Source organism: Dendropsophus ebraccatus, chromosome 9 (assembly GCF_027789765.1).
Source record: "Dendropsophus ebraccatus isolate aDenEbr1 chromosome 9, aDenEbr1.pat, whole genome shotgun sequence".
Classification (NCBI taxonomy): Eukaryota; Metazoa; Chordata; class Amphibia; order Anura; family Hylidae; genus Dendropsophus; species Dendropsophus ebraccatus.
In genome coordinates, this window is record NC_091462.1 from 69,293,857 (window position 1) to 69,317,488 (window position 23,632).

The following is a 23,632-nucleotide window of genomic DNA, read 5'->3' on the forward strand; positions in this document are numbered from 1 at the left end:
GACGCCATTAAATTCGCCCCTCCTAGTCCGGAGGAGGAAGAGGAGGAGACTTAGCGTCTTCACCTCGCAGCCCTAGATACAGCTCTGTAGCTGAGCGCGCTCATTTCCTGAGGAGCTAGCTGTGACGACGGTGGTCAAGCTGCGAAGATGAGCGATAGCGGGGAGCAGAACTTCGGTGATCGGGTTAGTACTAACGTCTGTTTTTATGTGTGTGGTGATTGTGTTTGGTGCGCTTCAAGCGCCATGTTTTTTTATTTTATTCCGTCTACCTGCAGTTTTAATAGAAACATGTTTTTTTTTTCTAAAATATGTTACCTTTTATACTTACTGTATATTGTTTATACAGTAGCGTTTACTGCATGGTAGTAAACATATACCGACACAACGCGGTATGGTAGGCGCCTTTTCTGCGAGTAATGAGCCGGGCGCCATTTTGTAAGCCTGCTAACCGCGCTCTAAAATGGCTTCGCGCTGTGACGAATTTCTTGTAACGTGTGAGGCCCTGCTGTGGGACCGGAGCCCTGCAGCTTGGACACGCGCTGTGCTGGTTAAAGCTTCATGTCTAACGAGCTTTTTCCGTGCTGTTTTCTGTTCGGCTTCTGCGCACTCATGAGGGAACCATGTTTGCTGTATAGGCCGTACTACACCCTCATGGAGCTGCTATTAATGTGGCTTAAAGCACAAAGGGGCGTTCCCTTTTTCCTATTTAATTACTTTGTTTTCCCTATTTAATATCCTGCCAACACTCCCATTTGTCCCTAATTGAAACTGATATGACAGTTTGTGACCCTGCGGCCGATTGCAGGTCTCCTGCTCCTGTGCTGCACATATATGGCTGAGGACAGTTATAAGCATGGGCACAGATTTAGCCATTTGTGTGAGGCAGTTTTCACACGGTATTTTTGCTCAGTGTTTGTGTCCAAAACCAGGAGTGTATTGAAAACAGAGAGGCTATGTTCACAAACTTTTTAAATTTAGTGGATGGTTGCCAATTAATGGCAAATAACTGCCATTAAATGATGGCTGTGCATTCAATTGTATGTGAACATAACTTTTTGTGGTTTCAATCCACTCAACCTTTTGGTTGCAAAGTATTGAACAAAAATAGTTTGTGGGTACTAAACCTGTTTACTTGTGGACAAGCTTATACATCTTAAAAGGAATGTGTTGTCATATTGCCAACTGTTTGTCAATCACAGTTCAAAAACTTTTGTTTATTTGTTTTTTGAATGGTTGCTTGGGCACATTACACCATCTTTTCTGTCCCTGTAGCCAAAGAAACATAGAAGATTGCTGATGGAAATACAGCCACATTGTGGTTCCTTGTTCTGTGACCTAATAGTGTGGTAGTGTGCATGCTCTGCTACTGCTCAGTTCCTCTGTTTTATCAATGAACACATCCAAAAGCTGTGTTTGAGAGCCAAAAAAACGAGTGAATGGAGCAGTTGGCAATTTATGTTGCTGATATATTCACTAGGGGTGCAGAGGACCCTTGTTCTTATGACTGTTGGGTGCTAAAGTAGATGTGATGAGTTATAAAGAGGTTATCCAGCACTATGAAAACATGGCAACTTTCTTCCAGAGACAGCACCACTCTTGTCTCCAGTTTTGCATAGGTTTTTCAACTCTGTTCCATTTGAAGTGAAAAGAGCTTAATTGCAAACCACACCTGTGCTGAAGAGTAAGGGCCCTTTTACACAGAAAGATTATCAGACAGCTTATCTGCCAAATATTTGAAGCCAAAGCCAGGAATGGACTATAAACAGAGATCAAGTAATAAAGGAAAGCCGGAGATTTCCCCTCTTTTCAAATCCAGTGCTGGTTTTGGCTTCAAATCTTTGGCAGATAATCTGTCAGATAATCTTTCCATGTAAAAGGGCTCTAATGCTGCAAACCTCACCTGTGCACAAGAGTGATGCTGTCTCTGGAAGAAAGTGGCCGTGTTTTTGTAGTACTGGATAAACCCTTTAACCCATTGAAGACCAGGCCAGTGTTCATTTTTGTCCTTCCGTTTTTATTCCTCCTCATGCTACAAAGGCCATAGCGCTTGCATTTTTTCAGCTACAGACCCACATGAGCCCTTTTTTGCGCGACTAATTGTTCTTTACAATGAAAAACTGAATTTTTGTATAAAGTATGCTGCAAAACAAATAGATGCGTGGTAAAATTGAAAGCAGGAAAAAACACTCAAATCAATGAGAATCAATAGAACCGCGTCATGGAGGCCCACCTCCAGTGCTTCACCCCCGTCCCTGTAAGCATGGATAGTGGCCTGTATTTGGGAACCAGGCCGCAATTCAAAAAAAGGACTGTGGCACCTTCTTCCCCTTGCCGGCACCGTTCGATTCATGTGTGATTTTAAGAGTGTACCTGATGGTACATCCTCTTTAAATGTTGCAGTTTTAATTCTCACCTCTAGGTCTAAAGCTAAGCTGAGACTTCCTGTTGTGTCTGTGGTGATAAAGAGGCTGCTGTAAACTGATCTGCACATCATTAAAGGAGACACTAGTGATTAGATTACAGTACAAGACAATAGCAGCTCCCTGTGGATTGACATCTTTAAAGAGGACCTGTTAAAAAGAACTTACGGCCCTATTACACCAACAAATTGTCTGACAGATCTTTTTTTTTTTTAAAGGGGTTGTCCGGCGCAAAAAAATTATTCACAGAATAACACACATTACAAAGTTATACAACTTTGTAATGTGTGTTATGTCTGTGAATGGCCCCCCCCACCCGTGTACCCGGAAGTGTGGTGCGCTATACTCACATGTCACGTGCCGACCACGGTCTCCGATCCTCAGCAGTGACGTCTTCTTCGGGCAGGCGGCGGATCTTCCTGAGTGCCGGCCGCCCTCTGCAGCGTCATCCGAAGCTCCGATCCTCTTTTCAAATCCATTCCTGGCTTTGGCGTCATCAGCTGCTCAGCTGCGATTGGCTGAGCACAGTTATGCTCAGCCAATCGCAGCTGAGCAGCTGATGACGCCAAAGCCAGGAATGGATTTGAAAAGAGGAGAAATCTTTCCTTTATTACCTGTTCTAGTCCATTCCTAGCTTTGGCTCAATTAAATCTGTCAGATAATCTGTTGGTGTAATCATTATGTCAGTATAATACTTTTCTCTCCCGAAAATCTAATCGCCTGGTTTACTGTCTGAACTCTGACCCTGCTCTTGCCATACGGGTGGGTTCACATTGAGGAATTCTTGCGGATAAACTCTGCAGGATTCCACCAGCTGGACGCGCTCATGGACGTGCGCCTTTCTATGGGCCAGCTGATTCCGCATTCCAGCGAAAGAACTGACGTGTCAATTCTTTCGACGAAATCAGCCGGCCCATAGAATGGTGTCTATGGAGCCGGTGGAAAGGCCCGCGTCCGTGAGCACGTACAGCCGGCGGAATTCCTCTGAGTTTATCCGAGAGAATTCCTCAATGTGAACCCACCCATTCAACAGTACAGGCACTTTCCCACAATCCCCTTTGCTTGCATGTGAATTGAAAACAAATTGCTAGTAGTAATACATAATGCACTATACCTGTGCTTCTCAAACTGTGAGGCGGGCCTCACCGGTGAGGCGCCCCCTAGTTGTTGGTGAGGCCCAGCTGAGGAGCCAGTTTTCACAAAGTAACTATAATCTACACAGTCCTTTTGCTGTTTGCAGAAATCTCTATTTTAGCAGCATTATTAATTTATTTTGTACTTATTAGTATATAGAGCTTGGGAGATGGGTGAAAGGCAGCCCTAGTATTATTTTCAGCTTTTAAATGGACTTTTACCACAGACAGTGAGGCCCAGGAACCCTCTTGGTCAGTCTGGTGAGGCCCGGGCATTGCCTTGGTCTGTTGGGTGAGGCTCCAGTAGCAAAAGTTTGAGAAGCATTGCACTATACTATATGATAAAAGCGACATTGTACCATTTTTCTTTAGGTCAGTCCGAACAAAACCATATGCAGGTTTACACAGACTTTCTAATGTTTTTATTTTTTTATGGCATTATTTTTAATTTTTTGCAATTAATAAAATGGCACTATTGTGACTTTTTTTTTTTTAAACTTTTAGTTTTTTACCTATGGGGCATCATTTTTTGCGCCATGAACTCTAGTTTTTATCTACCATATTTGTGTAGAAAATCGACATTTAAATTTTATTATTTTTTTTTTTTTTTGGTAATCGGCAATCCTGGCGCTTTCCCCTTTCTGTTACACTGTTTGCCGTATGGGATGACGATTATAATATTTTAATAGATCAGTTACTATACGCTACCATATGTTTATTTATTTTTATATGTTTTATTTATATTATGGGATAGCTTTGAGTATTTTAACCATGGCTGTCGAGTCGGAGCTAGTGGTTGGAGTCTCAAAAATATACCAACTCAAGCTTTAAAAAAATCTCTTAAAATATTATAATTGAATTTTCATATACATTTTATAAATGTTCCTCTTTAATATATTTTATGCTCTATCGATCTGAGCCCTTTATAACAACCAGAAAAACCTTTCTCACATTCAGTTTCCTCCATATATCAGTAATCTGGTCTCAATTTGGCAGCTTGTTTCTGAGCTGGAAGAGTCCGTTGTGTGGGCCGAGATCTGTGCTTTTCCTGAATGCTTGATTATTGTATATGAGCAGAAGTGTAATATGAAGATATCCTATGTAACATAGAGGAGGAGATGCCATAAGTAGTGCAGGAGTAACCTCTGTCCTTAGTGTGGTGTGTTCTCTCTGAGAGAAGACTGTTTGTTTTTCTTTAGTGTGCTATGGCTGCAGAAGGCTGTGTGTTGCCCATCCCCCTCAATGCAACATGATGCCAATCCTGTGATGTCATGGTCCCACTCAAAAATACATGCTCAGCCAAATAGTGAGGGAGATGGGACACAGCTCCAGTCACTGAGTGGGTAGTTCCTGTGGGTCCGCAATGATTCCGGAGCATGGACACTGATAAATCTGGGCCTATGGCTGACCCCTCTATCTATAGTTAGAAACATAGAAGATTGGCCTTTTAAAAGGGATATCTGCCCAAAAGCTAAAAAATGAAATACTCCCAAACCTAGCGGGTCTTACAAAGTTCTCCTGTCTTTCTAGCTTCTGCCATTCCTGAGTTAAAAGTTTGTATAAAAACAGTCTATATCCAAGATGGCACTGGCCAGGAAACTAAACACATTATGCATATCCCTGATTGGTCCGTTTGCATAGTCTCACCCTTAGCTTTATTTCCTGCCCACTGCTGTCATTACTTTTGCACAGTAAACACAGGACTGTCTTTTTCACTGATTTTTTTTTTTTTTTTTTTGCATCACTTCACCCCAATATGAATTCCATACTAGCTTTTGCAGGAGAGCTGACACTCATGGTGTAGCTTATGTGCTGCATAATAGGCATCTGTTTACCGGAGGGTGAGGGGTGTCGTGTAGGTTTAGATCTTTGCTTGCTTATTCTGTGAATGCAAACATTCTAGTTCCATCCAAACTCTAAGAACATCCATAACACTTAAAATATACAGAGCTGTGACCCAAACTTTGGTACAAAGGCCTGTATTCACTGACAGCAAGCAGAGAGAACGCCCTGCCTTTTTACTTAGGCTCAGGGACACATGTAAGTAAAGGAAAGCAGCATGCTTACTTTCACTTGCAGTGAACAGGTGCATGGAGATGTCTCCAGGGGGCTGGGTTAGTGAGTCAATAGGAAGCAGGGCTCCAGACTAAAAAATTTACCTAGGAGCCATTGGCTCCTAACCTGAAAAATGTAGGCGCCAAATAGAATATTTGGTCACCAACATTTTAAAACATGTAAAATTAATGTTATGTTAAATGGGACTTACTGTGTGCAGAGGCCACGGCAGCCTCCTCCTCCTTTAGATCCTTTCTTTTCTTAGTTTGAAAATGTTCAACATGGAAACTTGCAACTTGACAACCATATACCCCCCTGCTGCCGGTGTGTTCCCTCAGCCAGCTGCCATCTTACCGGCAATGATCTACTATATATATATCCATTTATCCCCCGGCAGCCGATGACATATAGCCCCTGTGGCAATGTATATGGGAAGTGGTACTGTGCAGTGTATACATACATACATACATATATACATATACATACATATACATACATACACATACATACACATACACACACATACACACACATACATACACACACATACATACACATACATACATACACATACATACACACACATACATACATACACATACATACACACACATACATACATACACATACATACACACACATACATACACACACATACACACACATACATACACACACATACATACACACACATACATACACACACATACATACACACACATACATACACACACATACATACACACACATACATACACACACATACATACACACACATACATACACACACATACATACACACACATACATACACACACATACATACACACACATACATACACACACATACATACACACACATACATACACACACATACATACACACACATACATACACACACATACATACACACACATACATACACACACACACACACACACACACACACATACATACACACACACACACACACACACACATACATACACATACACACACACACACATACATACATACATACATACACACACACACATACATACACACACATACATACACACACATACATACACACACACACACACACACACACGGAAGTGGTACTGTGCAGTGTATATACATACAGACACTGAGGGAAGTGGTGCTGTGCAGTCTATACATACAGACACTGAGGGAAGTGGTGCTGTGCAGTCTATACATACAGACACTGAGGGAAGTGGTACTGTGCAGTCTATATACATACAGACACTGAGGGAAGTGGTACTGTGCAGTCTATATACATACAGACACTGAGGGAAGTGGTACTGTGCAGTCTATATACATACAGACACTGAGGGAAGTGGTACTGTGCAGTCTATATACATACAGACACTGAGGGAAGTGGTACTGTGCAGTCTATATACATACAGACACTGAGGGAAGTGGTACTGTGCAGTCTATATACATACAGACACTGAGGGAAGTGGTACTGTGCAGTCTATATACATACAGACACTGAGGGAAGTGGTACTGTGCAGTCTATATACATACAGACACTGAGGGAAGTGGTACTGTGCAGTCTATATACATACAGACACTGAGGGAAGTGGTACTGTGCAGTCTATATACATGCCCCCCCCCTCGCACCCCACACGCACTGACTAACGCACCTGGCCGCCATCACAACAGACACTCTACCAATCCCCCGCCCAGGCCGCGGTCCCCCCACACACATTACTGACCGGCCGCCACCCCTGCCGTCCCTCCGGTTGTACTCACCCACTATCTAAGCTTGGTGCCGCTGGGGTGAACTTGAAGAACCGCGGCGCCGGGTGAGGAGAGGCGGGAGAGAGGCGCTCGGAGTGTGGCGCCTCTGCGGCCGTCCAATGAATGACGGACGTGCTGGATGACGTCACTGGAGAAGCATGTCCCCGCACACGTCATCCAGCACGTCCGTCATTCATTGGACGGACGGCCGCAGAGGCGCCACGTGATTCGGCGCAGCGTGCGGAAGGCGGAAGTCCTTAAAGAGACAGCGCGCCGCCGGGGCCAGTCGCAAATGGCGCCCAGATTAATAAATCTGAGCGCCATTTGCAAGATGTCAGTCACATTGGCGACCATTTTGGTCGCCATCTGGAGCCCTGGGAAGCTAACCCATCCCCCAGAGAGGAGATAACATGTCCTGTGTCTACAAAGAGGAGGGGAGGGGGGTGAGGTGGGAAAGGAGAAGCATGTCAGAGGACACAAATAATATTTTAGAGGTCCAGAGCAGGTTAGTATGAGAGGAAAAAAAACAGGAAAGGGTGCCAGGTTATACATGTATATTAGACGTAGGGTGGTATTGGGAGGGGGGAATTGTTTAAAATATTATGTTACCCAGACCAGAGCCCATTTTTCAAACCTGATCTATCTCACTTTATATGATAATAGCGTATGGAGCTTTATTATCCAAGAGTCAAGATTTAAGGTCAGCCTACAGAAACCCAACTGTGTTGAGCCAGAGGAAGGCACATGCAGATACAGGTCTAAGGCAAATGGTAATTGCACCATCAGAGGGAGAAAAATTCCTTCCCAAGTCTAATGGCAACCAGAATAATCTAGTGCCTGTTTATTTTAATAATTTTCAACAAAAGGAAAGCTTCCAGGACACCCTTGAACTTAATGTATCAGCCATGACAACATAATTTGGCAGGGTTCCATAGTCTCACTGCCCTTACAATCAAGAATCCCAGTCTCTGCTCGTGGTGAAATCATCTTTCCTCTAGACATAGAGGATGCCCCCTTTTCGTGGTTACCTGCCTAGGTTTAACCCTTTAAGGACTGGGCCCATTTTCGTTTTTGCGGTTTCGGTTTTTCCTCGTGTTTAAAAGGTCATAGCACTTGCATTTTTCCACCTAGAAACCCACATGAGCACTTATTTTTTGCGTCACTAATAGTACTTTGCAATGACAGGCTGAATTTTTGCATAAAGTACACTGCGAAACCAGAAAAAAATTCAGTGGTGAAATTGGAAAAAAAAAACGCATTTCTTTTATTTGGGGGAACTGTGTTTTTACGCCATTCACCCTGGGGTAAAATTCACCCTGGGGTAAACTTTTTATGCATGTTCCTCATGCATGTTCCTCGATATAGAACATGTATAACTTATATTGTATCTGATGGCCTGTAAAAAATTCAAACCGTTAACAAATATACGTTCCTTAAAATCGCTCTATTCCTATGCTTATAGCGCTTTTATCCTTTGGTCTATGGGGCTGTGTGAGGTGTCATTTTTTGCGCCATGATGTTTACTTTCTATCGGTACCTTGATTGCGCATATACGACTTTTTGATCGCTTTTTATTAAATTTTTTCTGGATTTGATGCGACCAAAAATGCGCAATTTTGCACTTTGGGATTTTTTTTGCGCTGACGCCGTTTACCGTACGAGATCAGGAATGTGATTAATTAATAGTTCGGGCGATTACGCACGCGGCGATAGCAAACATGTTTATTTGTTTACTTTTATTTAAAACCTGGGAAAAGGGGGGTGATTCAGACTTTTATTAGGGGAGGGGGCGTTTTACTATTAACAACACTTTTTTTTTTTTTTTTTTACACATATACTAGAAGCCCCCCTGGGAGACTTCTAGTATATACACTTGGAGAGATCCATGAGATCGGCACTCGTTTGCTTTCGAGTGCTGAGCCGAGGACGGCGCCATCTTGGACGCGTCCCCGGCCGGCATCAGTAACGGAGATCGGTCCTCCGGGACAAGGTCCCGGAGGAGCGATCTCCCCCACTAGACACCAGGGAAACGTTGCCTCCGGTTATCGGAGGCAGCTGTCAACTTTGACAGCTGCCTCCGATTAGCTAACTAGCGGGCACGGCGATCCGACCGTGCCCGCTAATAGCAGCGGTCCCGGGCTACTCACGGCACCCGGGATCGCGGCACTTCAAAGCGGGGCCGCTGTGCGGCCCCGCTTTGAAGTGCAAGTGAGGTCATATGACGTACGGGTACGTCATAAGTCCTTAAGAGGTTAAAAAATCACTTCAAAGTCCCTTATGGATAGGGGACAAGTAAGTCCTTATTCACACGGTCAGTAATATTTTCTAGTCCTAAAACAACCCGCTAAAAATTACGAATTGGACATCCGTAGAACATCCGTATTGCATCCATATTTCCGTAAATCCGTTTTTACTACTGACTGCTTTATACAAGTTAATAAAGTTGAGTAGGTTAAAAAAGGCACCAGTTTGCCCAACCCCTAAAATAAGTCACATGATCGCTTGTAAGCCTGTGGTTGCTTAGAAACAGAACCTTGTCACCTATGTGTTATCTGTATTTTTTTTTTACGGGAATACGAAAATAATGATGCAAGTTGCAATCCGTAAACAATTGATTTCAATGAGAGGTTTTTTTTTTTTTTTTTTGGTGCATTGATTTTCATCAGTTTCATCTACAGATAGTGTGAATAGCCCAATAGACAACTCTGATACGGAAATACGGATCCGTAAGTTACGGGACATGTGAGTAAGGCCTAAGAGACTGCGGATCTTCTGACCTTCATATCCCCTGGCGGTCTCCAGATCGGCAACTGGCTATTTATTTTGAGTACAACTGTGGGTACAGCACGTGACTTGCGGCTCTATTCAGTTACTGTTAAGCTGAGTGCTGTGGCGCTTCAGCTTCCACGGGCTATGGCAATTTTCTAACTCCGCAAATGGCTGTTGGAAAAGACAAGAACGACAACCGTTTTATCTCTCCTGTACACAGGGGTGGGGGAGAAATATAAGAATAAGGGTGCATAATGTCCTCTGTGTATATGTATTCGGTGTCACCCAAAGTTCTTCAGCTATTTTCCAGTGTATCAGCCTAAGGCTGTGTTCACACCATGTAGTTTTAAAGACCGAACGCCGTTGTTGCCAAATTAAACAATGGCCTCAGTGTGCCCGCAATCCAAGTAAAATAAAATGTTGCTGTGGCCGATTTGGTAGTTTATTGGCCGCAAGAACATGCAAAACGCTGTTTGGCATGGCAAATATCCCTGTTAAACGTCCATTGTACAGAGTGTGAACATATTCTAAGGGCGTATTTGTCTTAAAGATTTCTTAAAAGCGAATGTACTATTAGGTACACTCGCTTTAATCTGACCCACGGGTAGATTGGTTCCGGTGCCGCTGTCCTTTTTTTTTGAACCGGGGCCCAGTTCCCGTGTACGGCGCCATTCTATCCACAGGTGCCAGGGCTGAAGCACTGGAGGCGTGCCGGGCCGCCCCAAGTGGGAGGAATCCCCTGCCCCTCTGTCGCAGCTCTGTTAGAATCAATGGAGCCATGTCATAGAGGAGTGGGGGATTCCTCCAAGGGGGGGGGGAGGCCAGGCTCACCTCCAGTGCTTCAGCCCTGGCCCGACACCCGTGGGTAGAACAGTGCCGTACATGGTAACCTGGCCGTTGTACAAAAAATGGACAGCGGCACCGGCACTGATCTATCCGTAGGTTATGTTAAAGCAAATGTACCTGATGGTACATTCGCTTTAAAAAGGGGAAAAAAAATATTTCAGCCCTGAATTGTCAGGGAGTAGAGTCCTGTCATTCCTTGAGCCCTATCACTGCTATGCCTCTGCTAGTACACTGAGGGAATGATGGTCCCTTCTCCTTGGCACTATTTACAGCTCAAATAGTCATTTTCTTGAAAAAATCAAGGCAGACACACCAAATGAGTTTTCTGAATGAGTTTATTGAGATATATAGATTAGTATGAATTTCAAGCATGCTTAAGTTCATCCAAACCAGAACATGCAGCATTTGCTTAGCAGTGGCTGCTGAAGTTGGCTTAAATACTTGGAGCCTTAGGGAGATATCCTAACCACTACTAAAATTGATGCACTAAAAAGATAACCCTTTTGGGAGTGGGTGGGGGTTTTGTCCAATGCTCCTATATCTTACCATCTGGATCTGGAAAGGATGGACACTGCTGCACACAGGGGGCACACTTAGGAAGTGCCCACAATGCCTGCTAGCTGTCAGATGTTGCCTTCCAGTTTCTTAAAATGGGGTGTATGCCTGATTCTTGAAGACATAGTTGCCTCTGCAAACATCCAATCTGTAGCACAATCACTCCACACCTAGTGTTGAATCTGGCAATAGAAAAAGGTGCTAGAGCACACTTGTTTCTTAAACTTGAAGTCACTGGAGTAGGGAAGTGGTGCATGTTTCATATAGCCACATAACTAAATTTGTGATAGTTCACTAATTTTTGGGCCCTAAAATGGATTGTCTTAAATTTCACAATGTTTTGTGACCCTAGAGCCAAGAAGCACAATTTTGTCAGCTTATGTACTTGTTTAGTGCATGAAGTTAGTCTGTTTGCCAGTCAATGACTAGCATAAGAGAGATGCCATTTCTTAAGCTGTAGCAGTCATTCATAGGTAGGATGTTTTTTGAAAACTGGATGTAAATCATCCCTAGCTTCACTCTTATCACACTATACTAAAGTCCTTTATTCCCAATTCAATTATTCTATTGTAGTCTAAATTGACTGGGTGCTGCTAATTTTGTATACTTAGCATAGTATCAGTTTCACTCTTGAGGACAAGTTATTGGGATTAAGGCAGATATGGCATTCAAATATCTTATTTTTTTTTACATTCTACGAGCTTTGTCAGAGTTTCGATCCTAAAGATTTTAAACTCCATCCTGTTCTTTTTCTGTTAAGGTTAATATTGAAGAAGGAAAATACAGAAGTCGTCATTTGACACGTTTATTATATGAGAATTTTTTGAAGCTCAGAAATAAGTGAAGCTGAAATATGAAAAATAAAGTATGCATGCTAATTGTCAGAACTGAAGCCCTACTTGTAGAATTTTGAGGAATATGTATGAAGTGGGGAAGATCAAAAGAAGTCAGAATTTGAAAATGAAGAATGAAGAAAGAAATAAAAATGAAGTTAAGATAAGAAGTAATCTGGCATCATAAAGCTCTACGCTAAGTAATTACTAGTCTGTTTCTGTGTCCCTGTATATATATCAAAATATATGCATGCATTATCTGTTAAGAGAGCATACAGGGTAAAAAAACGCAGGTAAAGATGGGGTTATAAGTAAACTTGTCCCTCAGACCCATAACAAAGACTACATAAAATCAACTTTATAGGAGGTTCCATTTTTATAAACGTCAAATGCAATACTTTCCATTTGTAGTAAATGTATTGTTTGTGTTCAGGAATCTCGATCTGCTTCAAGAAGTGGAAGTGCTCGACGTTCAGGCAAGTCTGCAAGCCACTCTCCGAACCGCTCACCAGCACGATCTCGTTCTAAAGAGGGGTCAAGACGTTCAAGATCTAAATCCAGGTCAAGATCTGAATCAAGGTTGGTTTTCATTCAGTTTAGTACAGTTTATGGATTCATGCACACATTAATTTTAGGTTGAAAGACTTAAGTGTCTGTTTTGTTTTTTTGTTTTTTATAATTTTTATTATCCCCCTCAAGATCCAGATCAAGGAGAAGTTCCCGTCGTCACTATACAAGATCCCGAACTCGTTCAAGGTCTCATAGGAGATCAAGAAGTCGTTCATATAGCAGAGATTATAGACGGCGTCACAGCCATAGCCACTCTCCTATGTCAAATCGTAGACGTCATGTTGGCAATAGAGTAAGTTACTCTTTCCTTATTTGGTTTATTGATTAAGGTTGGCTTCACACTGAGGAATTATAGAGGAAAGTTTTATGCTTGAAATTTCTCGCCTATTCAGCATTGGCAGAATTATAACAGAATTTGAGCAGAATGTAAGTTTTATAAATCGGAATTCAAGCAGAATTTTAGCCCCCATTGACTTCGATAGGATTCCTTTAGCAGAATCTGCCCAAAGAATTGATATGTCACTTTTTTGGGCAGAAAGGGGATCGGTGGCAGAAAATTCTGCTCGGAAATTCTGGAGTGTGAGCAACAGAGCAGAAATCCCATTGAACGCAATGGGACATTGCTGTGTACGTATTTTACGGGAGGAATTTCAAACTGAAATAAGAGCAGATTCCTCTTCAAATCCTCACCTATTTCTCAGTGTGTACCCACCCTAATGCTTTTAAATTCTTACTGAGGTCAGTTGACAAAACTAAATAAAATTTTTATCTACCTTCTAGGCAAACCCAGATCCAAATTGTTGCTTGGGTGTATTTGGCCTAAGCCTTTATACCACAGAGCGTGACCTAAGAGAAGTATTTTCGAAATACGGTCCAATAGCTGATGTTTCCATTGTGTATGATCAGCAGTCAAGACGATCCAGAGGATTCTCATTTGTATATTTCGAAAATGTGGAGGATGCAAAGGAGGTAAGTGTTCTCGATATAGCTGAAAAACTAGAAAATTTCAAAGTTATGGTTTCTATGGCAAAACCTGAAAGTTAGTTGAGTTGAAGTAGTGGAAAACGACTAATTTTCTTGGCTTTTATTTTTAATGCTGTGCTTTTTACAGTGAAAATGAATACATGTTGCGTTTAAGACAGTAAAATATTATGCTCAGTTTATATAATTTGTCTTTTACGTTAAAAACATGCTTAAAGCGACTCTTTACCCACAATCTGCCCCCCCCCCCCCAAACCACTTGTACCTTTTGGATAGCTGCTTTTAATCCAAGATCTGTCCTGGGGTCCGTTCGGCAGGGGATGCAGTTATTGTCCTAAAAACAACTTTAAATCCGGCAGCGCTGTGTCTAACGGCTGGGGCTTACATTTGTATTTGCATTAGGCTGGAACCACCTCTCCATCCTTCCTCCCCACCACCCTCCTAATTAGGAATGATTCAGGAACATTTACTGCCGTTTGAGCTTTGCACAGGTGTATTAATGATCCAGCCCATGTTCATTATACACACAGGTGGGGAATAGGAAGGAATCTGCCTGGATCATTCTTAATGATGAGGAGGGTGGGGAGGAAGGACAGAGGGTGTGCCAGCCTAATGCATATACAAATTATGTTTGTTTTTTTTTAATATATATATATAATATATATATATATATATATATATATATATATATATATATATATATATATATACACATACACACACGCACACACACGCACACACACACATGCACACACACACACACACATGCACACACACACACACACATGCGCACACACACACACATGCGCACACACACACACACATGCGCACACACACACACACATGCACACACACACATGCACACACACACACACACATGCACACACACACACACACATGCACACACACACACACACATGCACACACACACACACACATGCACACACACACACACATACACACACACATACACACACACACTCTCACCGGCCACTTTATTAGGTACACCTGTCCAACTGCACGTTACCACTTAATTTCTAATCAGCCAATCACATGGCGGCAACTCAGTGCATTTAGGCATGTAGACATGGTCAAGACAATCTCCTGCAGTTCAAACCAAGCATCAGTATGGGGAAGAAAGGTGATTTGAGTGCCTTTTGAACGTGGCATGGTTGTTGGTGCCAGAAGGGCTGGTCTGAGTATTTCAGAAACTGCTGATCTACTGGGATTTTCACGCACAACCATCTCTAGGGTTTACAGAGAATGGTCCGAAAAAGAAAAAACATCCAGTGAGCGGCAGTTCTGTGGGCGGAAATGCCTTGTTGATGTCAGAGAAGAATGGGCAGACTGGTTCGAGCTGATAGAAAGGCAACAGTGACTCAAATAGCCAACCGTTACAACCAAGGTAGGCAGAAGAGCATCTCTGAACGCACAGTACGTCCAACTTTGAGGCAGATGGGCTACAGCAGCAGAAGACCACACCAAGTGCCACTCCTTTCAGCTAAGAACAGGAAACTGAGGCTACAATTTGCACAAACTCATCGAAATTGGACAGTAGAAGATTGGAAAAACGTTGCCTGGTCTGATGAGTCTCGATTTCTGCTGCGACGTTCGGATGGTAGGGTCAGAATTTGGCGTCAACAACATGAAAGCATGGATCCATCCTGCCTTGTATCAATGGTTCAGGCTGGTGGTGGTGGTGTCATGGTGTGGGGAATATTTTCTTGGCACTCTTTGGGCCCCTTGGTACCAATTGAGCATCGTTGCAACGCTAAAACCTACCTGAGTATTGTTGCTGACCCTGTCCATCCCTTTATGACCACAATGTACCCAACATCTGATGGCTACTTTCAGCAGGATAATGCGCCATGTCATAAAGCTAGAATCATCTCAGACTGGTTTCTTGAACATGACAATGAGTTCACTGTACTCAAATGGCCTCCACAGTCACCAGATCTCAATCCAATAGAGCATCTTTGGGATGTGGTGGAACGGGAGATTCACATCATGGATGTGCAGCCGACAAATCTGCGGCAACTGTATGATGCCATCATGTCAATATGGACCAAAATCTCTGAGGAATGCTTTTAGCACCTTGTATCTATGCCACGAAGAATTGAGGCAGTTCTGAAGGCAAAAGGGGGTCCAACCCGTTACTAGCATGGTGTACCTAATAAAGTGGCCGGTGAGGATAGATAGATAGATTGATTATATTCTAAACCATTTTGGTTTAGATGCGATCTTTTGATTGCTTTTTAGGGCTCATAAACTTTACAACACCATACATATGCATTCTTGATTATATTCTCAAATGGCCTACAGTTTGTATTTGGAGAGGTAAAGTATGTTCCTCCTTTCTAGATAAGATATTAAATTCTTCTATATCGGCAGATTTATGTTCACTGTAGTGCTAATGTTTTCTGCAGTGCAGTAAAGAGATTGTGCTGTTTCACACTAGCCTTTATCCCTAATGCAATCATGTCAAAGTATTTGGTTTACATACAGATTTCCTCCTTCAAGACTACCACAAACTGTTTCCTTATGCTATCTGTATGTTGTGCATCTTTCCACTGGGTGCTCCGCCTAAAAAAGTGGCTTTTTTTTTTTTTATTTGCAGGCAAAGGAGCGTGCTAATGGCATGGAACTGGATGGAAGAAGGATAAGAGTTGATTTCTCAATAACTAAAAGACCACATACACCTACACCAGGAATCTATATGGGAAGGCCTACCTAGTAAGTATAATGGATTAGATTGTGCCCTCTCCCTCATTGGAATTAGTTTTAGTTTTTATTTAGTGTATAGGCTTGTTCACTTTATTTGTGGAACAATAGTCTGTCCGGAAATTAAACACAGTAATCCCTCAAGTTTTATGGCTGCTTAGCTATTCCTTGCTGCCCACATGGACTGCAGCAGTGTAAGGCAGAGCTGTGTGACTTCTCCTGGTCCTGTGCTCTGCCTGCTCTTTAGCTGTAAATGGGTTTCTTGGATGCCATTCCAGGTGACAGAGCATCACATATGGAAACCTATTTACAGGTATAGATGAGCGAACTGTTGCATTAAGGTCGGGAGGATGTAGCTTTACATATCCTTTCTGGCAGTACCTTTTTCACTTTTAATAGTGAAACCATAAACTTCAGCATGCTGTGTTGTTGGGTCTTAAGTTCAGTTAAAATGTCTTCAAGATTTTAAGATCCTCCTTCACATTTTTTTTTCTTTTCTATGTTGAAATGTGATCATTCACATTTTTTCTTTTTTCTTTTTCCTTTCTCTCTTTTATTCGTCTTCACCTTCTAACGTAGTGGCAGTTCACGCAGACGGGACTACTATGATAGAGGTTATGATCGGGGAGGATATGATGACCGGGATTATTATAGCCGTTCATCTTACAGGTAAAATGTGTGACTTTATTTTGAAGTGTGTATTTAGGTTTTTATTTTTCTTAGGCAGTGTTACATTCATAAGGTGGTCCAGCAGCCTTTTACCAGAAACTGTTAACTACTGATGCCACAGTATTTTATTTATATTTCACGGTCAGTTGGAGATGCAGTACTTAAGGCTGGGTTTATGGGCATCCTCCTTTTTGATGACAGTTGATGGCAAAAACGCATCAGTTGTCATTCTCGCCCCTTATCCCCATTACTATCAAGGCCAGATGGCAAAACGCTGCAAGATATGTTTTTCTGTCTGGCCTGTCCAGTGTCTCAATTGCGTTAAATGCTTTTAACAGTCATTCAAATAAATGGGATTAGCCCTATAGAAAAAAAATCTTACTTGGATGTATGATTAGGCATTGGAAGGGTTACAGTTATCCTTCATTCACTGCTGTGAAATCAATTGCAAACTTAAATGGGAGCAAAATCACTTGCACACAGAATCTGTGAGCAAATCCTCACAGGCTTGCTTGGGTTTGTTTTTGTTTTGTTTTTTTAAATCGCATGCATTGCCTAAGGGTGCCTTTACACAAATTTATCTGAAAGATTTTTGAAGCTAAAGCCAGGAATGGCTTTGTAAAGAGAAATCTTAGTATTTCCTTTGACTTATTCTTTATATAGTCTGTTCCTGGCTTTGGCTTAGAAAATCTGTCAAATCTTTGTGTAAAGGCACCCTAATGGTCCTCTTACACGGAAAGATTATCTGCCAAAGATTTGAAGCCAAACCCAGGAATGGATGTGAAAAGAGGAGTAATCTCAGGCTTTCCTTTATGACCTGATCTGTTTATAGTCTGTCTGTGGCTTTGGCTTCAATCTTTGCCAGATCTGTCAAATAATCTGTGTAAATGGACACTTAGAATGGAGTGCAACACTGCGGTCAATATACACGTGTTACTTGTTAAAATGTATGCAAGCACTAGAATACCAGAAGTATGTGACTAATGGATTTTCCATACCTGTATAAATCTTATAGGAGTGTTAATCCCCTTCATACATCTTGCTTTAACCCATTAGTGGCCACCAATATGCCTTTTCATGGCGGTCACTAATTGCTTTATTCTGATACATATGCTGTAAAAAGTCTGAGAGCTGATCTCTCCCTGTAACTACCTGGAGAGGAGAATCCTCTGCTCCGAATAGTTTAACCTGTTTAATGCTGCTGCAAAATTCCGTGAATTCCTGGAGATGTCCCGGCTCCTAATCGTCTCCATGGTAATCCTGGGGGCCTTTTGAAAGCCCCTCAGATTACCATATGTAAGTCTCTACACAGCCATGTCAGCTCATTGCTGACAGACAATGCACTGCACTACAGTAGTAATGGAGTGTATTGTATCAGTAGATCACTGATTAGTATACACTAGTGTACACTGTTAAACATGTAAAATAAAACAAAAACAATGCATTGTATTTACCACATATAAAACTGTTATGTTAAACACAAAACCTATACAAGTTTGGTATCACCATGTCCGTAATTATTTATAATTTTTTTTTTTTTTTAAATCCATTCCCGGCTTTGGCTTTAAAAATCTGTCAGATAAATGTGTGTAAATGCACCATTTCTTGCAGCAGTATTGACATCCTGCAGCGAGTATATAAGGAAACTTGACTGTTCCCGCAGCTGCATTTCACTAATCCTTTAAACACTGCAATCTATATTGATTGTGGCATTTTAAGGAAGTCAGTGACAGTTAAAGCACCTGTCACTAACTTATCTGGACCAGGGGTCCCGATCACTCGTGAGCCACTTGCCTCCGTCCTCTCAGATGGGCGATCTGTGTGTAGTCCGCTCTCAGGCAGGCTCTGCACAGATCAGTAAATGCAATCTAATGATTGCATGTTTAACAGTAAAATATAAGTGTTTAAGAAAAAAAAAGTGTAATTAAAAGTTTTAAAGTATTAAACCCCTTATAAACTCCCCTGTAAGTTTAAAATACCTCCTTGCCCATTATAAAAATAAAATAAAACATTAAATATCATAGCATGCAGAATTGTCCGACTTATTAAAATATAACAATACTGTTTGTGCACGGTTAAGGAGGAAACAAACACCAGGATTGTTTTTTTTTTTTTGTTTTTTTTTATTCTATATCAAGAAAACATTCAAAAAATCTAAATTTCTTCCTCCAATATATGATACCAATAAAAACTAGAGATCATGGCACCAAAAATGACGCCCCAACTAGGCCTGTAGGTGGAAAAATAAAAGTGCTATGGCTCTTAGAAGGCAGGGAGTAACATTGTATTGATTTGATCCGGATATCTGGGCACCAGTGACCTCAGCCATGAAGGGGTTAAGACCCAAAATAGGCTGGTCACTAAGGGGTTGAAATTAGTTTAGTCCCCCCCCTTTTCTCCATCGATAGATACAGAGATTAGCTCTGATCTGTATCGATCCATGGGTCAATATATTAAGAAGTTGTTTCCTGATCAGTGGTGCAACTTCATTCTTCTATATGTTTGCTTGATGCTGTGCCTTGGCTGTGTTGGCACCACTGCCACAGAAGTAGTAGAAATTGGGCTCAATTGGAACTCTGCGTTGCTGGGACTTTTGCTTTCTTAGGTCAGGAAAGTGCAGCTTTTTTGAGTTGTTCAGTAGATAGATAGATAGATAGATAGATAGATAGATAGATAGATAGATAGATAGATAGATAGATAGATAGATAGATAGATAGATAGATAGATAGATAGATAGATAGATAGATAGATAGATAGATAGATAGATAGATAGATAGATAGATAGATAGATAGATAGATAGATAGATAGATAGATGTCGTACAGAGTCAAGTTTAAAGAGAAATTATAATGTTACCTCGCAGTATGTCACTTTTTGCTCATGTAGCTCTAATCTGTATTTCAGGGGAGGTGGAGGTTGGCGTGGTGGTCAGGACAGGGATCAGTTTTCAAGGTAATTTTCTTTTCTTTTCCTTTCATGATAAATTGTAGTAACCACTTAAAAAATTTACACACTTATAATCCTGTAAATTTTTAACAGAAGGCGGTCTCCTTCACCATACTATAGCAGAGGTGGATACAGGTCTCGATCCAGGTCTCGCTCTTACTCTCCACGTAAGTTGTATTCAACTTGTCAATTTTAACATCTTTCCCTGGCTCCTTTTCAGAGTTCTGACTGCAACTGAGACATACTGCAAAAGTCTCTGGTCTGTTCTAATGAGATTTTATTTACTATTCCTTTCAGATCAAACTTAGCTGGTGCTTTACAGTTTAGGTCAGTCTTTACAGCATACAATGTTATTGTTTACCAATACTCTTAATGCCATGTTAAGTCCTCTATTTTCCTTCAGCGGGATGGGTACAGACACCAGATCTGAATTTTCTTTTGGTTTTGTTTAATAAATTAAACTTTGACAAAATCCAAGTTCAGTATCTCAAGAAAACAACTTTGCGGAGTGTCTCACATTAAGGCAGTGTTACAAAAAAGTTACACTAACAGCAAATTTTAGCAGCTCAATTTTGGTTGCTTTTTCTTAAATTGACTCCTCTCAAACTCCACTCCACCCCTATAGTAATCTGTAAATATGATAAAAGATTAAGGTACTAAACGTGTAACTTATTTTCTACTTGAATTCCCCCACTGTAAAGGCCCTTTCACACTAAGGAATCTGCACTGAAATCTTGTGCAGACTCCGTGCCAAATCCTGGCTATCTGTTTGAATGGAAGGCCTTGCACGCCTCTCTGCTCAAAGAATTGACATATCAGTTGTTTGAGCGGAGGTGTGTCAGCCCTTCCATTCAAACAGGTAACAGTTGCGTTTTGCGCCGACTCCCCAAGCTGGGTTTCCACAGGATTTCTGCAGATTCTAAGCCTGCAATCTGAGTAAAAGTGAATTGTTACTGTTTTGTACTTGGAGCTTTGACAAACACTTTACTCTATGTATTTTAAATGATCTTGAAATTCGTCTTAGTTATCATTGCTGCTTTTTACTAAAAAAAAAATTTTTTCTTCTTCTTTTAGGTCGTTATTAAAGTGAAGGTTCTTCAAACTGATTAAAATTAATTAGAATTTGTTTATACATGCAGTAAAGCTGATGTACATCATACAGAGAACACTCTTGCATTTTTGTAAAGGGGAACTCTTCTTGTAGTAATTGACTTGCTGATGTTTGTTTTTGTTTTTTTGGGAATGGTTACAAGTGGAGTCATTTTATTTTCCTATTAAAGGGGAACTACACTAATCTATCCTGCTTATAGCACACTATTGTGCACAGAGTGCTGGGTAGGAAGGCATGTCTGTTACCTTCCTTATTGTCGTTTCCCGTGCTGTTAGCAGTGTAATCCTGTCCTGACCACATGTAGGAGCACTGCCCCATCCCTGGTGCACGGAGCCTGCCTGCTCTATTGATTATTATTAGAAGGAGCCGGTCTACTCGTGCAATGGGGGCGGGGCAGTGCTCTAGACTGAGTGTTACATTGCTAACAGCACTGGAATGGCTCTGAGGAGGAAGGTAAGAGACATACCTTCCTCCATGGTGCTCCTTGTGCAATAAGAGGCTATCAGATTAATCATCTAACCTGCTGATAGTTCCACTTTTTATAGTGGAACTGTCATCATTACTTTCTAAATTAGTGGGGGATAAAATATAAAGCATGTTGTGTGGGCTTATTTTAATTTTTTTTTTTTTTTTTTTTTTGTTTAAATCATTGTTTTCTAACAAAGCTATATGTGAATTCCATGTCTGTCTCCTGAAGGCAGTTTTTTTTTTTAGTCTTGTGCTGGCTGAAAGAGTAAACAGTTAGTCCCGGCTAGTACAGAGTGTTACAACTCTGTGTCTGTCAGTCAAATAACTGCCTTCTCCCTGAGCGATCAGATTTCATGGACTTCCTGCGTTTAGACTGACAAAAAAAAACCCTAATACACAGGAAGTGTGTCCCCTACAGATTTAGATTTTGGAATTTTTATAATGACAAGGACACTTTGAAGTGTCACTGTCATTATAACTTTTAATATCTAAATTAACAGATGTGAAATAAGCAAGTTTGCAATATACTTTCATAATTTTTGCTATGCTGTAAAACTAAGCTGTACTTGTGAGACTAGACTTGTGTTTTTCGAATTCTGGCAAGTACCAAGTGTCACAGCTCAATGTGTAAGTCAGTCACATAATTGCCTTCTCTGTGAGCATCCACACGACCTGGGGAAACTCTGGACTTCCTGTTTTCTGACCGAGGGAAATTGAGTGAGAAAACAGCAGTAAGTGTTGTGTTTTCATAACTAAAAAAAATGTTAATTGGTAACTTGCTTTATATCACATCTACTGTTGATTTTAGATTTTGAAAGTTTGAAATAACGACAGTGAAACTTTAAGGCATTTATCTAAACTCTTCTGCATCAATTTTTATTACGGCCGTTCAATGCTTCTGTATATAGACCTCTCAAAGTTCCCTCTTAAAAAAAAAAAAAAAGAAAAAAGAATGCAATGCTTCTGTTGACCTTTTCCCATGATGCAATAAAGATGTCCTACGACTGGTGGTTTATAGTCAAAATTATGTTCTAGCTATATCAAATAGTGCTCTTTAATACATTCCGGTGGTTCAACTGTCTAATTTTGTAATCCATGACTTATGCTCCTCTGTGAGATCTCTGCAACAAAAAGAAAATGTAAGGCTCTCACAGAGCCACTGCAGTTACCCACCAAGCCTCACATGAGACTCCTGCCCGTGCGTGGAGTAGCTTCACTCTTATTGTTTTTTGGGTGTAAGGTTATTGGCTTAGCAATATTGTGTGTATGTGATGTCTTCTAATCCTGAAAACGGCAAGGCTTTAGAAGCATCATTTGGCTATATTGTTGACCCATGTGGTTTAATTGTGCACTTCTCCAAATAGATGCACAGTACACATGTTGCTTTTTTGTGTAATTAAATTTTAAATAAATGTGTTTTTGAACAAAATGATTCTTGCATGTTTTATCTGTGAAATGCTTGTCCTCACATGCTATGTCCATAGCTTTTGTGCCTACAAATAAAACGTGCCAAGGCTTCCCCTTGTACCTGTTAGTTTAATTTTCATTATCTCTTTGGAACCACTTGCCCAAATTGTCTGTCTAGATCCTCCTATATCAGGAGTCACCATTTGCAGCAAGTCTTGTGTCATTTCTCTATATACGGATGATGTCTTTTAATCTGTGACAAATCCACTTACCTCTGTACTAGAGATGAGCGAACTGGTTTGAGTCGATCCGAACCCGAACGTTCGGTATTTAATTAGCTGGGGCTGCTGAACTTGGATAAAGCTCTAAGGTTGTCTGGAAAACATGGATACAGCCAATGAC

At 41.2% G+C, this 23,632-nt stretch overlaps 1 protein-coding gene across 3 annotated transcripts; it reads left to right on the forward strand.

Moving 5' to 3' along the window:
* On the forward strand, positions 1 to 23,252 carry TRA2B (transformer 2 beta homolog). Of its 3 annotated transcripts, none has more exons than XM_069983578.1 (10): positions 1 to 183; positions 12,792 to 12,937; positions 13,058 to 13,220; positions 13,709 to 13,897; positions 16,527 to 16,642; positions 17,207 to 17,299; positions 20,203 to 20,250; positions 20,338 to 20,411; positions 20,542 to 20,571; positions 21,319 to 23,252. In XM_069983578.1, the coding sequence occupies exons 1-9, from the start codon at positions 148 to 150 to the stop codon at positions 20,550 to 20,552; spliced, it is 876 nt and encodes a 291-aa protein (XP_069839679.1). In that variant the 5' UTR covers positions 1 to 147; the 3' UTR covers positions 20,553 to 20,571; positions 21,319 to 23,252. The 3 variants fall into 3 exon arrangements, with proteins under 3 accessions (XP_069839679.1, XP_069839681.1, XP_069839680.1); XM_069983580.1 differs by having other exon boundaries at positions 17,210 to 17,299; XM_069983579.1 differs by lacking the exon at positions 20,542 to 20,571.
* Positions 23,253 to 23,632: the final 380 nt, after the last annotated feature.